This window comes from Stenella coeruleoalba, assembly GCF_951394435.1.
Source record: "Stenella coeruleoalba genome assembly, chromosome: 17".
In the NCBI taxonomy this organism is placed as follows: Eukaryota; Metazoa; Chordata; class Mammalia; order Artiodactyla; family Delphinidae; genus Stenella; species Stenella coeruleoalba.
In genome coordinates, this window is record NC_137163.1 from 44,518,800 (window position 1) to 44,543,522 (window position 24,723).

The 24,723-nt window shown below is 35.3% G+C and overlaps 1 protein-coding gene across 1 annotated transcript in view; it reads left to right on the plus strand.

The window, feature by feature from the left end:
* Positions 1-23,135, plus strand: part of PIP4P2 (phosphatidylinositol-4,5-bisphosphate 4-phosphatase 2) — an 84,808-nt gene extending 61,673 nt beyond the window's left edge. The window contains exons 5-7 of the mRNA XM_079901823.1: positions 118-170; positions 21,832-21,922; positions 22,582-23,135. Coding sequence (XP_079757949.1) covers positions 118-170; positions 21,832-21,922; positions 22,582-22,725 — 288 coding nt within the window. The 3' untranslated portion in view covers positions 22,726-23,135. The remainder of the gene's footprint in view (positions 1-117; positions 171-21,831; positions 21,923-22,581) is intronic.
* Positions 23,136-24,723: the final 1,588 nt, after the last annotated feature.

Here is a 24,723-nt window from a genome sequence, read left to right on the forward strand (position 1 = left end):
AAAAGGTTGATGGCTTCTGCTGTGATCCCTGAGGACATTTGAACTAAAAGAAACATCTTATCAGATTGGACAGTTTTCAGTTTTTGTTTTCAACCTCTCTTCTTATTTGTTTTACAGTGGATGGAACTGAGGTTCAACACTCTGGCAAAATGCCCACACTGCAAAAAAATGTAAGTTCTGTACCACTGGAAATAATGTTGGGAAATATTTGAGAAAAATTTAAAGAGTTCAGAATTCTCACTTAAGTAAATTTTGACTTTAAGACATACTATGGGATGAATGTATGGTTAACATGTTTATGCTTTTCAAGACTAAAAAAAAGACGTCTTTGGACTGATTAATATGTTCCATTTTGAAATTGAAATGATTGGGATTATCTATTCTCTAAAGGTAAATCAATTTACCTTTAGAGAAAGTGAAAATTACTAAAATTATCAGTAACCTGGTAATGATTTTCAAATGTGCTAAGTGGTTATAATCTGTTGCAAATAATCTAAAATTTATATTTTTAAAATGGACTGTATAAAAAAAATGGACTGTAATCTTGGAGAAAACCAAATTTTGGGGGGGTTTATAATTAGGAAGCTGGATGGCAAAGTTTTTATAATTATTTATCTCTCTTCAGTCAATTTCTCTGTATTCCTAAATGGTGTACCTAAGGAAAATAACAAAAGGCAATATAAAAATGGGAGAAACTAGAAGACATTTTGATTAAAGACATTTTATGCCATCTATGTTGGGAGACCCCAAGTCACCCTAAGATTTTTTGACTTTCTAGGAGAACTAATAGGACTTAGTATACAGTTATACTCACAGCTTTATGGTGAAAGTATGCAAAACAAAATCAGCAAAAGAAAAAGGCATATGGGGCAAAATCTGGAGGAAACCAGGAGCAAGCTTCTAAGAGTCCTCTCCCAGTGGAGTCATAACAGGACTTCATTCCTCCAGCAATGAATTGTTACAACATATGTGAAATGTTTTTGACCAGAGAAGCTTATTAGGTCTAATTGGAGCTGGTCACATAGGCACCTGCTGCATAGCGCATGCCACAATTCCATATTCCCAGAAGGAAAGCAGGTATTTGGCATAAGCCATATTGGTTGTACAAGTAATTTAGGTATAGCAACCCACTCTTATCAGTAAGGGAATAGTTAGAACTTTTTTGAAATCTAAGTTCCCAGGTGTCAGCCAAGGGCTTACCTTACAAGCCAACTTGTCTAAGGATAGCAGTGTTAGGCCTGCTATACTCTTTTCTGCACAGCATCTATTTTTTTTTTTCTTGCGGTACACGGGCCTCTCACTGTTGTGGCCTCTCCTGTTGGGGAGCATAGGCTCTGGACGCGCAGGCTCAGTGGCCATGGCTCACAGGCCCAGCCGCTCTGCGGCATGTGAGATCTTCCCGGACCGGGGCACGAACCCATGTCCCCTGCATCGGCAGGCGGACTCTCAACCACTGTGCCACCAGGGAAGCCCCCACAGCATCTATTTTGATAATGAAATTTTAATTCAAAAATTACTGTTTTCCACTTACATGTGTGGAAAGTAAGCAAAGGAAATTAGACTGGAATGTTTTGATAATTAATATTTAAAATAAAAAATATCAGCTCATAGTTACATTTTTGTGATCCTTAGAATAATATAAATACTATATCTATTTTGAGAGTAAAATAATCCTAAGAGTGGTTTATAAGAGGAAAGAATTAAAAAGTGTCTGAGAAGTAGAATATATATAACAAAATATCTCCATTTATTTGTGCTAGATCTGATTCCAGCTAAATATAATCCTGTGGGAATAACTTCTTTACAGCACATTTCTAGCTTCAAAGGAACAGATATTTCCTTTTTTATTTATTTGTGAAATTAATCATATGAATGCTTAACTTAGCTGAATCCAGGACAAGTCTGTACATGGAGAAGCAAAGTGGATAACCCAAAATAAGTGCACAGAAAAATATATACTTCAGGGACATACCAAATACACGTGTGTGTGAATAATCCATATTTCTGTATGTTATCTGTATTTTCACAAATGAAGACAATTAAATTGCATATATCTTTATGAAGAACATTAAATTAGATTTTAAAAATCTTTTAGAAAATAAAAAACTTCTAATGATTAGCAGATTGTGTGCTAAGCACAGTGATTGTTGCTTTGCGTACACATATATATTAGCTGTAATCTTTACAAAAATCCTGGCTAGCAAGAATTATTATCCTCATTTTATAGATAAGGAACTGTTAGAAAGGGTAAGGATTTTGCTCAAGTGATTTGCTTGGTTGATTAATTATTTTAGAACAATGGCAATATTTTGCTAATAATAAAGAAGTATTGAATGTCTAGATATTCTACCATTGGTTAAGGTATCACAAGACTGTATTAATGTGGAGAAGAATTTATCAATTACTTAAGGAACAACTTGCTTTGAAATTCACATGAAATAAATCAGCTTAAATATCATTCTTAGAGGAATGTGTGTAGAATTGGAATCACATGCTGAGCTTGGGAGGACTTAGGGCATGCATTACTTATTTGAGCAAAAATGCTGTTATTACATGAACACTCAGGGGTCATATCTAGATTTCTTTTCTTTTTGAATGTTTTTCTTAAAAAACTGATGAGTCATCTGTTGAAGTAAGATTCTGAGATTTTTATTTCTTTAAACTCAAATAGCAAATGTCCTGAAATTATTTTTAAGTTATAAAAGTTACTAAATCATTGCTATGAAACTAGCGTGTTATTTTTATATCTCACAAAACAAGTGGGGAATACCTTCCCCCAGGGCTCCAGAGACCAAGAAGCATTTTTTATCTCACTGTATTTTTACTCATGCAATCACTGAGGCTATTGTAGCTGAAGGTGAGGTTTCTCTTTCAATTGGGCAGCTTGTAGCTACTGCTGGGCAGGAGATGTAGTCCTAGCATTCTGAAATGACAACTTGGACGATATTTCCATGAAGATGTTTTAATGGATTTAAGATTAGTAGACATGATGATTTAATCCATGATAATTATCAATGAATATCATTTCTCCTACATCACTGAGGTACTTTGGGGATCTCTTCCAGTCATTTTAATCAATAGCAGACTCATTCTCAGAAGTTATCCTCTTATTTTTCTGTTTAGTGCTTTCTTTTATAATTATTCATTAATTCAACGTCCTGTGCTAGGTACTAGGTGCTCAAAATAAAGATATAACCTTGTTTTCAAGGGACTTAGTCTTGTGGGTATATGGAAGAGAATAGACCATTACAATAAAGTTTTAAGCGCTTTGGAAGGGTATACCCAGCATGCTCTGCTCTGAAGGGCCCCTAATCCAGACTGGAGGGAAAGAGAATGTGAAAGAAGGCTTCCAGGAAGGAGGGATGTTAAAGATGACTTGGAGTGATATGAAAAAAAGGGCCAATGGTTCCTTGTAGAAGGAGCAACCTGTGCAAAGGTTTAGAGGTACAGAGGAGTCAAAGTATAGGTGTGCTATGAAGGAAATGGAATAGATAGGGTTTAATGTGAAGGGACAAAAGAGAGATTGGGGTCAAGAATGACCTTGTATCTGAGAGGCTGTAGAACCATTCACTAAGATAGGGAATGAAAGATCTAGAAGAACTGTGTCCAGCAGAGAGATGATAAGCTCATTTTGAATGTAGGTATAGAGAGACTCCTAGGTTTTCTAGATCATCATCCCTTGAAATTCAAATCCATCTACCTGCTTTTCAAACCACCAATCTTGCATCAATATGGCCATGGCTTCTTCCTTCCTTTACCAAGACAACTGAGAGCTGAAAAAATTCTATGTTGATTAGCTCTTTACAAATCTAGAGCTTTACATTTCAGCTAAACCCTTGCTTGATATTCCCTATTTAAGTGTCCTTGATTAACTCTCTCCCCCATTCCTCAAAGTGGTTATCTCCAGATATTTTCTGTTCCTCTTAAACCCCCATCCCTCATACCCTCTTCTCTATCTCAGCAAATGAGTTGCCTTCTTCCTGTCTCTCTCAGATGTTTAAGGCTATCTGTGAACTCCCTCATCTTCACACTTCCTACCTCTAAACATTTTTTATATCTATGCTCACTTTATTTCTTCTTAGAGGGATGCATGTCTCTTCCTTTCAAGGCATATCTCTTTAGTTCATCATGGTGCCACATTTCTCCAGGAGTAAAGTAGAATTAGCATCAGTCCCCACTAGGCCACTGAAATTTGCTCTGACAAAATTCATGTCCCAATTGCAAATTTTATTTTTTAAATTTATTTTTAATTGAAGTTTAGTCGAATTACAATGTTGTTATTACTGCTGTACAGCAAAGTGATTCAGTTATACATATATATATACATTCTTTTTCATATTCTTTTTCATTATGGTTTATCCCAAGATATTGAATATAGTTCTCTGTGCTATACAGTAGGACCTTATTGTTTATCCTTTCTATATATATCAGTTTGCATCTGCTAATCCAAACTCCCAATCCAACCCTCTCCCCACTTGGCAACCACCAGTCTATTCCCTATGTCCCTGATTCTGTTTCTGTTTCATAGATAGGTTCATTTGTGTCATATTTTAGATTCCACATATAAGTGATATCATATGGTATTTGTCTTTCTCTTTCTTATATACTTCACTTAGTATGATAATCCCTAGTTGCATCCATGTTACTGCAGATGGCATTATTTCATTCTTTTCTATGGCTGAGCAGTATTCCATTGTGTATATTTACCACATCTTTTTTTAAAAAAAAATATTTATTTATTAGGCTGCGTCAGGTCTTAGTTGTGGTGCGCAGGCTCTAGAGTGCTTTGCAGCATGTGGGATCTTAGTACCCCGACCAGGGATTGAACCTGTGTCCCCTTCATTGGAAGGTGGATTCTCAACCACTGGACCACCAGGGAAGTCCCTGTACCACATCTTCTTTATCGATTCATCTGTCAATGTACATTTAGGTTGTTTCCATGTCTTGGCTATTGTGAATAGTGCTGCTATGAACATAGACGTGCATATATCTTTTTGACATAGAGTTTTTCAGGATATATGCCAGGAGTGGGATTGCTGGATCATATGGTAGTTCTATTTTTAGTTTTCTGAGGAGACTCCATAATGTTTTCCAAAGTGGCTGCACCAAATTACATTCCCACCAACAGTGTAGGAGGGTTCCCTTTTCTCCACATCCTCTCCAGCATTTGTTACCTGTAGACTTTTTAATGATGGCCATTCTGACTGATGTGACGTGGTACCTCATTGTAGTTTTGATTTGCATTTCTCTAATAATGTTGAGCATCTTTTCATGTGCGTATTCGCCATCTGTATGTCTTCTGTGGAGAAAGGTCTCTTTAGATCTTCTCCCCATTTTTCAATTGGGTTTGCTTTTTTGTTGTTGAGTTGTATGAGCTGTTTGTATATTTTGGAAATTAAGCTCCTGTCAGTCGCATCGTTTGCAAATATTTTCTCCCATTCTGTAAGTTGTCTCTTTGTTTTGTTTATGGTTTACTTTGTTGTGCAAAAGCTTGTTAGTTTGATTACATCTCATTTGTTTATTTTTGTTTTTATTTCTATTGCCTTGGGAGATTGACCTAAGAAAACATTTGTACCATTTACGTCAGAGAATGTTTTGCCTATACTTTCTTCTAGGAGTTTTATGGTGTCACGTCTTATGTTTAAGAATTTAAGCCATTTTGAGTTTATTTTTGTGTATGGTGTAAGGGCATGTTCTAACTTCATTGATTTACATGCAGCCATCCAACTTTCCCAACACCCCTTGCTGAAGAGACTTTTTCCTATTGTATATTCTTGACTCCTTAGTTGGAGATTAATTGCCTGTAGGTGTGTGGGTTTATTTCTGGGCTGTCTATTCTGTTCCATTGTTCCATATGTCTGTTTTTGTGCCAATATCATGCTGTTTTGATTACTGTAGCTTTGTAGTATTGCTTAAAGTCTGGGATGGTTGTGCTTTGAGCTTTGTTCATTTTCTTCAGGATTGCTTTGGCAGTTCTGGGTCTTTTATGGTTCCATATGAATTTTAGGATTATTTGTTCTAGTTCTGTGAAAAAGGTCATGGGTAATTTGATAGGGATCACATTAAATGTGTTGATTGCTTTCCATTTCTTTGAATCACCTTCAGTTTCCTTTATTAATGTTTTATACTTCTCAGCATATAAGTCCTTCACATCCTTGGTGAGGTTTATTCCTAAGTATTTATATTTTGGGTTGTGATTTTAAAAGGTATTGTATTTTTTACATTCCCTTTCTGATATTTCATTGTTGGCCTAAAGAAATGCAACTAATTTCTGTATGTTAATCTTATATTCTGATATCTCTCTGAATTCGTTTATCAGTTCTAGTAGTTTTTGTGTGGAGTCTTTAGCGTTTTGTATACATAGAATCATATCATCTGCATATAATGACATTTTACCTCTTCTCTTCCAATTTGGATATGTTTTATTTCTTTTTCTTGTCTGATTGCTGTTGCTAGGACTTCTAATACTATGTTGAAGAGAAGTGGTGAGAGTGGCATCCTTGTCTTGTTCCAGATTTTAGCAAGAAGACTTTCAACTTTTCACCATTTCATTTTATGTTGGCTGTGGGTTTGTCATGAATAGCTTTTACTATTTTGAGATAGTTACCTCTGTACCCACTTTGGTAAGAATGTTTATCATGAATGGATGTTGAACTTTGTCAAATGCTTTTTCTGTATTTATTGATATGATCATGTGGTTTTTGTCCTTTCTTTTGTTTATGTGGTATATTACATTGATTTGTGTATGTTGAACCATCCTTGTGAACTTGGGATGAATCCCACTTGGTCGTGGTTTATCATCTTTTTATGTGTGGCTGGATTTGGTTTGCTAATATTTTGTTGAGAATTTTTGCATCTATATCCATCAAAGATATTGGCCTGTAATTTTCTTTTTTCATGATGTCTTTGTCTTGTTTTGGTATCAGGGTGATTGTGGCTTCATAGAATGTCCTTCAGAGTGTTCCTTCCTCTTTAGCTTTTCGGAAGAGTTTGAGAAGGATCGGTATAAGTTCTTCTTTGTATGTTTGATAGAATTCACCTGTGAAGCCATCTGGTTCTGGACTTTTGTTTGTAGGGAGTTTTTAAATTCCAGATTCTATTTTAGTTCTAGTGACTGGTCTGTTCAAATCATCTATTTCTTCTTTCAGTTTTGGTGGGCTGTATGTTTCTAGAAGAATGTTCTTTTCTTCTAGGTCTTCGAATTTGTTGACATATAATTGTTCATAGTATTCCCTTATGGTTTTTTGTATTTCTGTGGTATCAGTTTTTATGTCTCCTTTTTCATTTCTTATTTTGTTTATTTGTATTCTCTCTCTTTTCTTCTTGGTGAGCCTGGCCAGAGGTTTGTCAGTCTTGTTTATCCTTTCAAAGAATCAGCTCCTGGTTTTATTAATTTTTCTGTTTTTTAAATCTCTGTTTTGTTTATTTCCTCTCTGATCTTTATTATTTCCTTTCTTCTGCTGACTCTAGATTTTATTTGTTCTTTTTCTAATTCTTTTAAGTGGTATGTTAGGTTGTTTATTTGAGATTTTTCTTGTTTTCTGAGGAAGGCCTGTATCTCTATGAACTTCCCTCTGATAACTGCTTTTGCTATATCTGATAGGTTTTGTATGGTTGTGTTTTCATCATCATTTGTCTCAAGGTATTTTTTTTATTTTTTACTTATTTTTAAATTATTTTTTTATTGGAGTATAGTTACTTTACAATGTTGTATTAGTTTCTACTGTATAGCAAAGTGAATCAGCTATACATATATCCCCCATTTTTTGGATTTCCTTCCCCTTTAGGTCACCACAGAGCATTGAGTAGAGTTCCCTGAGCTATACAGTAGGTTCTCATTAGTTATCTATTTTATACATAGTATCAATACTGTATATATGTCAATCCCAATCTCCCAATTCCCCCAACCTCCTCTTTCCCCCTTGGTATCCATACATTTGTTCTCTATGTCCGTGTCTCTATTTCTGCTTTGCAAATAAGATCATCTATACCATTTTTCTAGATTCCACATATGTGCATTAATATACAATATTTGTTTTTCTCCTTCTGACTTACTCTACTCTAGGTCCATCCATATCTCTACCAATTATCCAGTTTTGTTCCTTTTCATGGCTGAGCAATATTCCATTGTATATATGTACCACATCTTCTTTATCCATTCCTCTGTTGATGGTCATTTAGGTTGCTTCCATGTCCTGGCTATTATAAATAGTGTTGCAATGATCATTGGGGTTCATGTGTCTGTTTGAATTATGGTTTTCTTTGGGAATATGTCCAGTAGTGAGATTGCTGGGTCATATGGTAGTACTATATAGGTATTTTGTTTAAATTTCATCTTTGATGTCATCATTGACCCATTTGTTTTTTAGTAGCATGTTGTTTAGTCTCCATGTAATCATTTTGTTCTCATTTCTTTTTCTGTGGTTAATTTCTAGTTTCATGCCTTTGTAGTCAGAAAAGATGCTTGAGATAATTTCTATACTCTTAAATTTGTTGAGGCTTGTTTTGGCCCTAATATGCGATCAATCCTTGAGAATGTTACATGTGCACTTGTTTTTTTTGGATGTCATGTCCTGAAAATATCAATTAAGTCTAACTGTACTATTGTATCATCTATTTTCTCTGTTGCCTTATTGATTCTCTGTCTGGAAGATCTGTCCATTGATGTGACTGGGGTGTTAAAGTCTCCTGCTATTATTGTATTCCTGTCAATTTCTCCCTTTATGTCTGTTAGTATTTGTTTTATGTATTTGGGTGATCCTGTATTAGGTACATATATGTTGATGAGTGTAAAATCCTCTCCTTGTAGTGGTCCTTTTATCATTATATATGTCCTTCTTTATGTTTCTTTATGGCTTTGTTTTAAATTCTATTTAGTGTAAGTATTGTGACCCCCACTTTCTTGTCATTTCGGTTTGCATGAAATATCTTTTTCCATCCCCTCGCTTTCAATCTATTGTGTCCTTTGCCCTAAAGTGAGTCTCTTGTAGGCAGCATATCATAGGCTTTTGTTTTTTTTTAATCCAATCTGCCACTCTGTGTCGTTTGATTGCAGCATTGAGTGCATTGATTTTTAAGGTACTTCTTGATAGATATGTATTTATTGCCATTTTAAACCTTGTTTTCCCATTGATTTCATATTTCTTCTTTATTCCTTTCTTTTTCTTTTTGTTTTTACTTTTGTAGCTTGATGATTTTCTTTTGTATTATGCTTATGTTCTCTTCTTTTTGTTTTTTGTAAATCTATGGTATGTTTTTGATTTGTGGTTACCCTGTTTATCAACTATGTTAACCCCTTCTTATATCTACTTGCCTTAGACTGGTAGTCATATTGGCTCAAACACATTCTAGGGAAAAAAAATATACATTTTCTTACTATCCTCCCCCACATTTTATGATTTTGATGTCCTCTTTTACATCTTCATGTTCATCCTTTTGCTGTTCATTGTGGTTATCATAACTTTCACATAATTTTTTTTTTAATCTGTGTACTGGCTTATTTAAGTGATTTATTTTCCAATTGTGATTTTTCTCTTTTCTATAGATTCTTACTTCTTTTCTATTTAGAGAAGAGCTTTCAATATTTCCTTTAGGATAGGTTTAGTATTGCTGTATTCTTTTAGTTTTTGCTTGCCCGAGAAATTCTTTGTCTCACCTTCTATTCTAAATGATAATCTCGCTGGGTAGAGATTATTTGCTGATTTTTCCCTTTCAGGACTTTGAGTATATCTTGACACTTGCTTTTGGCCTTCATCGCTTCTGTAGAGGAATCAGCCTTTTGGGGGTTCCCTTTTAATTAACTCTTTGCTTTTCTCTTGCTGCCTTTAGAATCCTCTCTTTATCTTTAACTTTTGCCATTTTGGTATGTCTTGGTGTAGGTCTGTTTGGGTTTATCTTGTTTGGGACCCTCTCTGCTTCCTGTACCTGGATATCTGTTTCCTTCTTTAAGTTTGGGAAGTTTTCAGCCATAATTTCTTCAAATACATTTTTGATCCCCTTTTCTCTTTCTTCCCCTTCTGGAATCCTTATTATGCATAGGTTGGCATGCTTTATATTATTCCATAGGTCTCTTACATCGCTTTCAGTTTTTTTTCATTTAACTTTCTGTCTTCTGTCCTGATTGCATGATTTCCATTATTTTATCTTCCGGGTCACTTATTTGTTCTGCATTATTGTGTTATGTATTGCCTTTAGCTCAGCTTTCGTCTCTGCAAATGAGTTTTCTAATTTTTCTTGGTTCCTCTTTATAGTTTCTAGTTCCTTTTTACAATACTCTGCATTTCTGTCAATAGCCTTTCTTAATTCCTTCAGTATTTTCATTATCCCCTCTTTGAAATTTGTATCTATTAGACTGAAAAGGTCTGCTTCGTTGTTTGTTCTTTCAGGGGAATACTCTTGGTCTTTTAACTGTGAGTGGTTCCTCTGCTTTTTCATTTTACTTATATTTCTCTTACTCTGTGAATTTAGGAGAAACAATTATCTACTGTGGTCTTGGAGGGCTATTTATATATAGGGCTGTCCCTGTGTAGCTTGCGTGGGTTTAGTATGTTTGGTGCAAGGCTGTTTTTAATATGGATGCCTGTTACTTCTTTCTTCGGTGTGCGCTCATTGTTATTTCCTTGATAGGGGGTGCTGGTTGAGGTTGCTGGTTTCTGGTCTTGGGGTTTTTGGCAGCAGCGGGTGGCTCAGGCACACCCCCTGGGGCATGCGATGGGAATGGAGGCAGCTTACAGCCACTCCTGGAGTTCGGATGGGTGGTAGTGGGAGCCCGCAACTACTCTTGGGGTACAGGAGGAAGTCGGTAGGGGGGCCATGACCACTCCTGGAGTCCGGGAGGGCATCAGCAGGGGCCCATGACCATTCCTGCGGTCCAGAAGGGAGTCAGCAGGGGGTGGCAAACACTCCTGGGGTCCGGGAGGGTGTCCGCAGTGGCCCGGTGACCACTCCTGGTGTCTGGGTGGGCTGCAGTGGAGGCTCGGGACCACCCCTGGAGCCTGTGCAGGCAGTATCCTGCCTCTGCAAGCACATGCACAGGGAAAAAAGCTACAATTCAGGTCCCGCCCCTCCCTAGAGCAGCCCCCAAACAATGGCGACTGGCCTCTAAGGTGGCCCAGGCTTCCTTGGTGTACACCCCCAGCATGGCCACTCTGGATTCCAGCCCCCCGAATCTGTTTCTACACAGCCAACCCCAGTCTTCTCCCTGGTTCTGATCTCTAAAGCCCGAATTCCAGCACACAGTCCCTGCCAGAACCAAAGATGGGCGTCTCAGGCTGGGCTGCTGCAAACTGGCTACTAGTGTTCTCCTCAGAGGCTCTGAAGCTCCCCTTACGTCTGTCCGGGGAGCTGCTGAAAGGGCTTCCCAGGGTGCAGGAATCTTTCCTCTTTCACAGCTCCCTCCCAGGGGCACAGGTCTGGTCCCGACTCCTTTTTCATTTTCATTTTTCTTTTTCTTTTTTTTTCCTGTTTTCTTTTTTCCCACCTGGTTACATGGAGATTTTCTTTGCCCTTTCAGCAGTTTGAGGTTTTCTGCCAGCATTCAGTAGATAGTCTGTGAGAATCGTTCCATGTATAGATGTACTTTTGTTGTATTTGTGAAAGAGGGTGAGCTTCACGTCTGAGTACTTTGCCATCTTGATTGCTTTCCCCACTTGCAAAGTTTAATATATCTGTTCAATCTTCATTTCCTTGTTTTCTGTTTAATATTTGGTTCTGTTGATTACCCTGCTTTTTTTCCTTAAAATTTGTTCTTCTTTTGGTTTCAGACATCACTTTCTCCTGGTTTTCTCCCACTTCTCAGAACATTCATTTGCTATCTCCTTTCCTGGCTCCACTTCCTCTTCCAACTCATTAAATATTGCTATTCTCCAGGATTGGAACCTAATCACAATATATCTGTGCTTTCTCATATGTTTTTATATCATTTATATGCCACTAAATCATAACCAATATATCATTAAATCACCCCAGATCTCTCTTCAGACCTTCAGATGTAAATATACAATCTGTATTCACCATTTGCCTGTAGTTATTTCAACCTGGTGTCCCATAGGCATCTCAAACAGAATGTATCCAACTTGCCCACCTCACTCTGCAAACTAATCGTCCTTGTGTGTTGATGAATAACTTACATTAATGAATGTTTTGCTATCTGCTCAGCTGACCAAGCCAGAAATCTGAGTGTATCTTTATTCACAATATCCAAATGGAAACAGGTCCTGTCAATTCTGTCTCTTGACATTTCAATTCTGTTACCTTACTCTTACTATTTCTATTATATATAGTTCAAGCATTCAGGATCTCTCACCAGGACTACTGCAATAGCTTTCTAATTTATCTCTTGGTCTTCAGCCTTATAGTTCTCTTCCAGTTTATTAGAGTAAAGGTCTCCAAGTGAAAATATGATTTCAAACTCTCCAGCTTGAAACCTTTTTGTAGCTCCCAAATTCATGGCCATAGCATACATCTGTGCAGGTTGTATATTGCACAACCCAAGGAGGTGCCGTTGCCATTGTTATTTTAGGTTTTTCTATTAGTGCCATATGAAGTATGCTAAGGAAAGATATTTTATACTTATTGACATAAATGCACCATATAGATTATTACAGGCCCATTGCCTAAAATCCAAACTCAAACTCTAAACTTCTTATCAAGATTTATACAACCCTCCAAGTTTAGATATTTGCCTAACTTCTCTAGTGGTATCTTTATTATGTTTTCTTCTACCTCTACACACACCACCAGCCTCAACAAATTCTTCTACTTCCATAAATATACAATAGAGTTTCTTGCTTTTGTCCCTTAATCTCCTGCTAGGCCTGGAGTGACCTGGCTCGTCCCTTTCTCATTCCTGTTTACTTGGAAAATAACTACTTAACCTCACAAATTAGCTGAAAATCCCTTTAATTTTACTCACTTACAGAAACCTTCTCTGGAAGAAAGGTTATTTTGCTGCTTGTTCCTTGAACAAAAGTATTATTTTTTCTAGCTACTGTTAGCAGCTAAGATGACTTACTCTCCCACCTATTCACATCTTACCCTGCCCTTAAGTTTCACCTAATAAAGCCTTCCCTGGCTACCTCATCTTAAAATAGTGCTTAAATAACACTGCTTGGCTCCATCTTTATTTTCCAGGTGTCCTTCACAATGCTAGTGTTTCACAGGGGAGTGTTATGAAGGGGAAGGTAAATAATTTGAAGGGTGAATAATCAGATGTTTGAGAAACCTTGCATGATCTTTTCCTCTTGGATATTCAGTGTCCACATTTTTGTATATTAGAGGCTCTTGACTTTCACATCCAGTAATATGAAAGACTAGTTAACCATTACAAATATCCTTTTAAATGCATTGTTCAGCTCATATGAAAGTTAAGTAAATCCCCAGGGAACAAAAATGGAGAGCAAATGACTACCAGGGCTGTCCTAAGGGTATTTATCAATACTAGGGACCCAGATACTTGGGTTTCAGTGTTCAAATGAAGAATGAGAGAGAAGGCCTTGGTCTTGCAGAAGGTGGAGAGTTGGAATACCATCCATCCCCACCCCCAATAAAGGACTATTCTTCATGAATAGAGTAGGTCAAGGAAAATGCCCACCAGAAAAGGAAGAATACAAATGGAAATTTTTATAAGAACAGTGAATTTCAGGTTTATATTTTACCTGGTTTATATGGTCTAAGAAAACCCAGTCCCAGAAATCATTTTAAAGTAGTTTAAGATTGGTATCATTCTAGGGAGCCTGGGAAAAGCAAATGAAAATTCTCTGTGGATGAAGACATTCCTAAACCATGCCTGCTAGGGTTTCTTATATTAAGGTCTGTCAAAATAAGTTCTTAACAAAAATACCAACATGAGGAAACAAGATACAATAAGCAGAATTGGCATTGATAACAAACAGCATAATTAGGCTTCTAGGAACTTCAGATATTATAATGTTAGCTATAGAATATGTTATAACCATGTCTAAAATGGTTTTTTTAATAGAAATAAGAGAAGACAGATAAGAGTCTATAAGAAACGAACTGGGCACATACAAAAATCTGTACATAAATGTTCATAGCAACTTTATTCTTAATAGCCTGAAACTGGAAACAACCTAGATGTCCTTCTATGGTTGAATTGTTAAACAAACTGTGATTTTTCCAGACCTTGACATACTATTCAACAGTCAAAGGAATGAACAACAGTTCATCCATGCAACCATTTGGGTGAATCTTTGGGAATTTATGCTGAGTGAAAACCAGTCACACAAGGTGGCTTACAGCATGATTCCTTTTATATAACAGTTTTGAAATGACAAAATTTTAGGAATGGAGAACAGGTGTGTGATGGTGTGGTGAGTACAGGGGGTGGGTAGGCAAGAGGGAGGTGAGTGTGGTTATAAAAGGATCCTTGCAGTGATGGAACTCTTCTGTATCTTAACTGTGGTGGTGGGTACATGAACCTCCACATGGGATAAATTGTACAGAATTAAATATACACATACACACAAATGAATATAAGTAAAACAGGAAATATGAATATCAGTGGATTTTATTAATGTCAGTACGCTGGTTATAATATTGTACTGTAGTTTGCAAGATGTTACCACTGGGGGAAATTGGGTAGAGGATGAATGAGAGCGCTCTGTATTATTTCTTATAACTGCTTTTGAGTCTACAATTATTTAAAAATAAAAAATTAATTAACCCAAACAATAAGCAGGCAGGTTTTGAAAGATACAGTAAAACTTCTGGAAATTAAAAATTACAGAAATGAAAGTACAGTGGAACAAGCTAAACAGCAGATCAGATTAAGTTGACAACTAAAGTTATGGATTGGAAGATAGAGTAAAGTAAATTACCTAGACTCCATCAGAGAGACAAAGATGAAAATAATATTGAAATAAATATATATAAGAGCATCTGATATATTTCTGATCTAGAAGGAAAAACTAGAGAATGGGATAGAGGCATTTTGAAGAGATAATCCCTAAGGATTTTCAGATCTATGAAAGATATGAACCTGTAGATTCAAAAGGAACAATGAAATCCAAGCAGAATAAACAAATATGTTATAGTGAGTTTGCAGACAACCTAAAATAAATAGAACATATTAAAAGCAGAGACAGAAAAGTCAGATTTTTAGTATGAAAAAGATAGCAGCAAACATCTCAACTACAACAATGGAAGCCAAAAAGTTTAAAAATACTTCAAAGTTCTAAGAGAAATTAACTGTCAAAGTGTCTAAACCATCACAGACTAATGAAGGTAAAATAAAGATATTTGCAGATGCAGAACCAACTAACCAGCAGTAACAACCAAAACAGAGTGGTTACCATTCTGATACCCTCACTAAAAAATTGATAAAAGATGAATTTAGGGAAAATATCCCTGAAGAAATTTCTGCTCTGTAAGAATAAAGAAAGTATAAACCAAGAAATTCTAAACATTCATCAGGAACACTAACTATATAAAATACCAAAAACATAACAGTAATAGTATTAATGCTAACAAATTTGGAGAAACAAAAATAGAATTGAATTGAAATATTGGAACTTCCCTAGTGGCGCAGTGGTTAAGAATCCACCTGCCAATGCAGGGGACATGGGTTCAAGCCCTGGTCCAGGAAGATCCCACATGCGGAGCAACTAAACCCACGAGTCACAACTGCTGAGCTTACGTGCCACAACTGCCGAAGCCTGCATGTGTCCCCTAGAGCCTATGCTCCACAACAAGGGAAGCCACCGCAATGAGAAGTCCATGCACTGCAACAAAGAGTAGCCCCTGCTTGCCTCAACTAGAGAAAGCCTGCATGCAGCAACAAAGACCCAAACACAGCCAAAATTAAATAAATAAATAAATAAACAGATAGATAGATAGATAGATAGATAAAAGAATTGAACTGAAATATTGAAGAACAAGAACATGTAAGATGGGAGTGGAATGCTAAATGAATAAAAATAAATTGTAAAACTTTCTAAATAGTAGGTAGAAAATGAAATAAAAGAATCATAGTCAATCCAAAAGAAGTCCAGAAAAGGGGGTAGAAAAGCAGATAGAGAAACAATAGAAAGCCAAAATACGGTAGAAGGGATAATCAAAATATATTAGTTGTCAGAATATATATAATTAGACTAAACTTGTCAATAAAACTTGCAAGAAATTATCAGACTAGATTTAAGTACATCTGTATGCAATTTGAAGAAGAAACACATGAAATATGAGAACATAGAATGAAAGTAAAAGGTGAAACCATGAAACACTAACCAGAATGAAAGATATACCAGGCAAACACTAACCAACAATAAAATAGCAATAGTAATATTAGTTAAAATAGCAAAGACTGCTGTTCTCTTTTTCCTTGCAGTAGAACTGTCAGTCTTAATGGCCACCCAGCTGGAGACTGCATTTCCTAACCTCTCTTGCAGATAATTGTGACCATGTGTTTATGTTAGGGCCAATGGAATATGAACAAAGTGATGAATACATCTTCCTGATACTCTCCTTAAAGACAAAAGCTGCTTGGCCTCCTTTTCTCTCCCTTCCTCCAATTGCTTGGAAAAGGCAACTGCAGCAGAAGACTTGTTACCATATTGAGTCAATGGCAATCATAGAACAGATGTAAAAAGAATTATTATCATTATGGTCACTTCATCAGAAATATAAATTTTGAACTTGAGTGCAACAAATAATCTAACTTTGAAATATGTAAAATAAAAATAGATAATTATAAGGAATCTGCTCTTATAGATCGACATAAATACTACTGACTGAAAAAAAATACACAATGTGAGAGCTGTGAGTTTTTATTGGGGGCATAATGAGGATTATAGCCCAGGAGACTGCATTTCAGATAGCCCTGAGAAACTGCTCCAAAGAGGGAGGGGGGAAGGTCAGTATAATGCAATTTTGGCAAAGGGGGAGTACATGCAGGCAAGCACATATTTTTTGCAGGAGGTTGCTGCTAGTCTCATGAAGATTACCACTAGTCACAAGGAGCAGACATCACCATGAAGGATTTTAGTACTTTTCTAGATACAAGGAGATACAAGAATTGGGCTCATAAAATCTCCTGAAAATATCTAACTATCTGAAGACCTGTTCCGCCAGTTTTTCCCAGAGCACAAAGTGCCTCATTCCTGAACTCCACCCTGAACTCCTTTTCAGGGGATGTTGAAGGTCAGCAGCTGCAGTGACTCATGATTTAATCCTTGTAGAGGTAGAAGGCAAGTGCCAATTTGTAGCTGGCAATACAAAAAGCAAAATTGTAATACTTTTAGAAGAAAAGATAAAAAAAATATTTTTATGACAGAAGTAGGAAAGAATTTCCTAGACAAGGCATAAAAAGTATGAACCTTAAAGGAAAAGATTGATAGCTTTGACTATATTAGAAGTACTTTGTGTTACATTAGTATCATTAGTAAATACTCATGATCAAAATATGTTATTAAAGTTGAATTTATAAAAACAGACTATAAGAAAATATGTTCAGTATATATAGCTGCATGGAATAGTATGCAGATTATATAAATGTCATCTATGAATCAGTAAGTTAAAGACAGCCCAAGACAGAGACAATAGGTATGAACAAGCGATTAGTAGAAAAATAAAACCAGTAGTCAACCTGCATTTGAAAAGATGTCCAACCTCACTGCAAATTATGGATATACATAATAAAATCACAACGAAATACCATTCACACTCGTGAAATTGTCAAGCATGAGAACAATACCAGGTGTTGAAGGGTTAATGAGGATGTAGGTGGAGCAGTGGAAGCTCTCAAATAGTGTTGGTGGGGATAGAAATTTGGCATTTGTTAAAATTAAAAACATGTCTACAGTACTACCCAGCAATTCTATTCCTAGGTATATGTTTGAGAAATTCCTGCATATGTACATAAGGAAACATGTAAAAGCAAATTCAAAGTAGCCTTGTTATAATAGTAAAAACATTTAAAACAAAACAAAACAAAACCCTGACTGTCCATCAACAGGGAGAATGAGTAAGCTGTGTTATTCCATATAATGGAAGATAGGTGTGCAAATGAATGAAGTAAGTGTTTCCACATATGACTGTAGAAGAGTCTCATGTAGAGTACTGAGGAAAAAAAGCAAGTCACAGAAGCATACAGTTTAACACATGTACGTATAAAGTTTTAACACTTGCAAAACAATACTATATATTGCATACAGATACCATATTTGTATTAAATGTATGAGATTTTATTGTGCATGTGATAGGTGTTTTTGTCATTGCCTTCTCCCTATGATAAGATGGCACTTGGGTTGTAGACTAGCAGTAGGTTATTTCTTTCCTGGGAAGATTTTCCAGAGGTAGTGACTATTTAAGTTGAGTGATGAAAAATGAGCATGGGTTTTCTAAGTAGAATTCATGCACTGAAATTAATATACTAAAGTGTGTTCCTTTGGCTCACAGAAAAGCTACTCTGGTATTCACTTAGACCCTTTTGAATTATTGAGTATATTCTAGCAAATTTGTTGCCTTCTAATCCATGGTAGATTAGACTGCCAGAGGCAGATACATAGGTAAATGAGAAATGGTGGCCAGCTGTGAGATATAAGGCAGGAAAAATCACCAAATGCAGACATAGTTATTAAAACTAAAAGCAGTCTAAGGCTAAATGTAACATAAAGGCAATGAATCACAGATGCCCTAATAACTCCAGATAGCAGGTTGTACACTACTGCAATTAATGATGACCCCCCAGGTCATCCACATGTTTCTATTTTTCTTCAACTATTCAGGAATTTTTATGATACATATTTGCAATAATATTCATCAATTTTAAAAAAGATTTGGGAATTGAAGCTATTTTTCTGTTATGCAAAATTAACCTTTTGGAATAGCACACTTCTAAATTATGCCTAGTAAGTGATGCATTTCTGTGTTTCATTTATTCAGTAGACATTCTACGAGTAATTTACCATGTGGTAGGCATAATGTGGACACTGGCCATACACAAACAAATCAGATAATTATATCATCCACTAACACAATGTGTGATATATGATATGTGTTAATATATGTTTATTTAGGAAGAGAAGAAAGTACCAATTGGCTTTTTGATCTTTGCTATACTTTTATCATTTTGAAAATTAAAAAAATTAGAAGTAGAGAGAACTGAAAACTATTGGATTTGGAATTTCAATTGAGATATATATTTTATGAATTTCCCATAGGCTTCTTGCAGTATGTATTAAAAGATTTTTAGAAGTTTAATCTCTTTAATTTTGTAATTCTGATTCTAAAAATTTATCGTAAGAAAACAATGAAAAATAATCACAATGGGAAGAATTAATATTGTTAAAATGGCCATACTACCCAAAGCAATCTACAGATTTAATGTGATCCCTATCAAATTACCCATGACCTTTTTCACAGAGCTAGAACAAATAATCCTAAAATTCGTATGGAACCATAAAAGACCCAGAATTGCCAAAGCAATCCTGAAGAAAAAGAACAAATCTGGAGGCATAACCATCTCAGACTTCAGGCAATACTACAAAGCTACAGTAATCAAAACAGTATGATATTGGCACAAAAACAGACATATGGATCAATGGAACAGAATAGAGAGCCCAGAAATAAACCCACACACCTATGGTCAATTAATCTTTGACAAAGGAGGTAAGAATATATAATAGGTAAAAAGACAGTCTCTTTAGCAAGGGGTGTTGGGAAATTTGGACAGCTGCATATAAATCAGTGAAGTTAGAACACACTCTCACATGATACACAAAAATAAACTCAAAATGGCTTAAAGACTTAAACATAAGATATGACACTGTAAAACTCCTAGAATAGAACAGGGGCAAAACATTCTCTGACATAAATTGTACCAATATTTTCTTAGGTCAGTCTCCCAAGGCAATAGAAATAAAAGCAAAAACAAACAAATGGGACTAATCAAACCTACAAGCTTTTGTACAGCAAAGGAAACCATAAAGGAAGTGAAAAGAAAACTTACAGACTGGGAGAAAATATTTGCAAATGATGTGACTGATAAGGGCTTAATTTCCAAAATATACAAACAGCTCATACAACTCAACAACAAAAACACAAACAACTCAAATTGAAAAATGGGCAGAAGACCTAAATAGACATTTTTCCAAAGAAGACATACAGATAGCCAACAGGCATATGAAAAGATGCTCAATGTCACTAATTATTAGAGAAACGCAAATCAAAACTACAATGAGGTACCACCTCATGCCTGTCAGAATGGCCATCATTAAAAAGTCTACAACTAGGGGCTTCCCTGGTGGCACAGTGGTTGAGAGTCCGCCTGCCGATGCAGGGTACACGGGTTTGTGCCACACACCGTGGAGCGGCTGGGCCCGTGAGCCATGGCTGCTGGGCCTGCGTGTCCAGAGCCTGTGCTCCACAACAGGAAAGGCCACAACAGTGAGAGGCCTGCGTACCACAAAAAAAAAAAAAAAAAAGGCTACAAATAAATGCTGGAGAGGGTGTGGAGAAAAGGGAACCCTCCTACACTGTTGGTGGGAATGTAAGTTGGTGCAGCCATTGTGGAAAACAGTATGGAGGTTCTCAAAAACCTAAAAATAGAGTTGCCATATGATCCCACAATTCCACTCCTGGGCATATGTACAGACAAAACTATAATTCAAAAAGATACATGCACTCCTATGCTCATAGCACTATTCACAATAGCCAAGACATGGAAACAACCTAAATGTCTATTGACAGATGAATGGATAAAGAAGATGTGGTACATATATACAATGGAATACTACTCAGCCATAAAAAAGAATGAAATAATGCCATTTGCAGCAACATGGTGATTGCAGCAACTAGTGATTATCATACTAAGTGTAGTAAGTCAGAAAGAGAAAGACAAATACCATGTGATATTACTTATGTGTGGAATCTAAAATATGACACAAATGAACCCATCTATGAAACAGAAACACACTTGTGATTGCCAAGGTAGTTGGTGGGGGAGGGGGATAGATTGGGAGTTTGGGGTTAGCAGAAGCAAACTGTTACATATAGAATGGATAAACAACAAGGTCCTACTGTGTAGCACAGGGAACTATATTCAATATCCTGTGTTAAACCATAATGGAAAAGAATATAAAAAAGAATATATATATATGTATAACTGAATCACTTTGCTGTACAGCAGAAATTAACACAACATTGTAAATCAACTATACTTTCATTAAAAAAAATAAGCACAGTGCTTTTAGATGTTGCTTACCTGGCATTATTTCCAAGAAGAAAAAAGTGTCCAATACTAGGGAATTGGTTAAGTTATGTTATATTCATCTATCAGAATTCCAGTTTGAGGATACTTAATGATGTAAGAAAATGTTTATGCTAAATTGATAAGTTGTAAAAAATGGCTGGAGAAAAATAGCGGTATTTATGGTAGTGGAATTACAGGTAATTTTCCTTTCTATTCTTTATTCTTATTTTCCAAATTTTCTACACTAAACATATAACAATGGTTATAAATGTAAAAAAAAATCAATTTCTATTTGTAAGACAGCACTGATTTTCCATTCTGGAATAGATTGTTTTGGAAATAAATTTTTATCTTGGATGATCATTATTGACCATAGTGAGTTTTTGTGGACTTTGTCAATGATCAACACCTGAATTTTGTTTAAAGCCACAATAATTCACACACAAATTCACCAGGTATGATTTAGATCACTCATTAAAAAAATTATGTACGTTCTTGTCTCTCAAGTTGAATAAATAAATAGAAGTATATGTATTACTAAAGCCATAGATAAGTATTCACAAAGATGAAATGGAGAATCTTCATGTAAATACTTAATATTCTGTTTTGTTCTCATGAATTTGCAGTTCCTCTGTGGGTAGTGCACTTCCTCGAAGACGCTGCTGTGCATATATTACCATTGGAATGATATGTATTTTCATTGGAGTTGGATTAACTGTGAGTATTACTCTACTCGCTGTTAGAATTCTTTCCTCTTAACTTTATCAGTAGTAAATGGTGAGGTCTGGAACAGCCTTCATTGATCGCTGAAGAACCTGCCTCCCTCGCATATCAGGCCCAGAAGCTTCTGAAAAACTATGAGCAATCTGAAGCCAATCCATGGGCCTGGAGCTTGCCCATCCAGGTGAAATCATGTCTTGGGATCCCTCTGAAGGTCCTTGACATTGGGAATTTTACCCTCCATTTAACAAAAGCCCATTTGTTTTTACTTAGTGCCAGAACCAATTTTGTCATGGCCAAAGCTGAAGCAATGCTCATTCAGCTATGAAGGTCTGAAAAACCATTCTTCTTTTTATTCAAGTGAAACAGAGATTTATTATCAATATGGGGATGACATTGGGGTTATATAGATTAAATTCCTTTTATAAATAAGATATTTTAATGGAATTTTTGTTTACTTTATAAAGTTTATAGTTAATGTAGCTAGCAATGTCATTTTATTAAATTTTACTCTGTTAGTGGTAGCCAACAAATGCAGCAACTCATATTTTGTTGGGGTTTTGTCATCTTAGGAATATACTTCATAAAAATTGCATGTAAGCCAACACAAGTTCTCAGTTTCTAACCTTTTATTTTTATATTGCTTTTTATTTTAGGTTGGCACCCAAGGTTTTGCAAGGCGATTTCATGCAACCTATGTTTCTTGGGCAGTTGCTTATTTCTTAGGTTTGATCTGCCTTATCCGAGCTTGTTATTGGGGAGCTATAAGAGTGAGTTATCCAGAACACAGTTTTGCATAAGCTTGTTTATGATTTGGTAATGCAGGTGAGAGTATCTAGCAGTTCTGGATAAACTACTCTGGCATCTTTAAATCATTTACCTAATGGATTTCATTCTGGTTTATGTATGAAGTTTTAAGACTTTGGGAGTCTTTTATGAACAAATGCTCATTGTACTACATTATATGCAGATAGGTTGTTTTGCTGCTAAGTTTTCAAGCTCCAAATAATAAATCTTGGTCTTCATGTTCTTTTACATCTCTTAAATATATTTTTGATTTGTTCCCAAATTTTACATATAACATCAACCTTTCATTATTTTTAAATCAGTTATTCCATTACTTTCTGATCTGTATTTCTAAGAAGTGTTTATAAATGTTGGTATAATAGCTTCACATTTATACTTATATTTTAATTAAACAGTAACACAATTGCTTGCTTTAAAATCTAAGCAATACACATTTTGCTTGAACTGCTTACTGTAACTTTAACTAAGATCATAGTGACCTTATTCAGGAAAAAAAAATTTAGTGTACCTTCAAAGACTTGACATTCTTGTCAGATAAAGACCATTTCTAGATACTGTATGCTTGTTTTATGTTGTTTGTAGAAAGATATAATATTTTGGTAGTAATTTAAAATACAAGAATAAAAATATTTATTTGTCCACAGCTGGAGATATGTTGGGTAAATGTTTTTTTCTCAAAGATCACAGGATCTTTGTCTTTGTCATAGGATCTTTTTGTCTTTTATTTTTGTCATTTTTTAATTTACTAATTATGAAAGTTCTGGCCTAGATTTTTGAAATTTAATGTTAATCATCTCTATGTATTCCTTTATGGAGACTGAAGTATTTCACATATTTCACAATATTTAACCATTTACAAAGATGTATCTATATTAGGTTGTCCTCCTTTTCATTAGATCATGGTAAATTTTTCTTATTGGGATAATTATGGAATACTTATATGTGAAGGGACCCTGTAACATTTTACACTGGCTAAAATATTGAGATGAGATGCAGTTACTTTTACCATTCTTCTCAAATATAGCTGGTTAAATAATTACCAAATTTATTCAAAATACAGATCAAAGACAAAAAGCAACATAGTTTTCTAAGAATTCACTAGGATTTAAGGAATCAGCTCTTGCACTGCCCATCTTTGCAGTTTTGAAAAAGAAATTGCTTAACTGAGAGGTAATATTCTAAAGCTTTTGAAGTAGTAGAATTAGATAATGAGATGCTCTGAGTAAATTAATTGGCTATTCCATGGATAAGAATAATATTTTTAATTATTTATGTTCCTAATTAGTATAAAAATGTACTCATCAGAGAGTTTGGAACAAACTACATGTAAATTTCAAAGAGTAAATGATAAATGTATAAATGCAGTTGCTCAGGATTATATGTACCTTTAAAAATATACTAATAAAGATTATTGTTCAAAAATTACCTTGTTCTATTCCATTTTTAAAAAATAAGAGGTTTTTCTAAAATTGCCTTGAGATCTTACTCTAAAGTTTTCATGTTCAAGAATGCATATAATGTTCCTTTATGTAATATTCGCTTATGTTTTTTCCAGTATTTTCATGCTTTTATTTTAAAAATAAAGATTTTTTTATCCATTTGTAATATACTTGATTTATGAAATGAAAATCTAATTTGTTTATTTTCTTAATGGTTGATTAGTTGTAGCAGCATTGTATATTGAGTAATACATTCTTTCCCCAGTAACTTGAAATCCCACATTAAATTATATGCTACATGATTATATTCCTTTTGGAATATAACTCCATGATAGCAGGAACCTTGGTCTTATTTGCTGCTTTATTTCCAGCATTTAGAAGAATGCCTAGTGTGTATGTGTTCAATAGATACTTGTTGCATGAATGAATAAATGATTGAATGAATTGGTATGTTAAATTCTTAAATGTGCTTGGGTTTGGAATTTACGTTTGTTTCAGAATGTATAGGTAAATGTTTATATAATCTTATGCTAATGAAAAACTTTCTAAGTA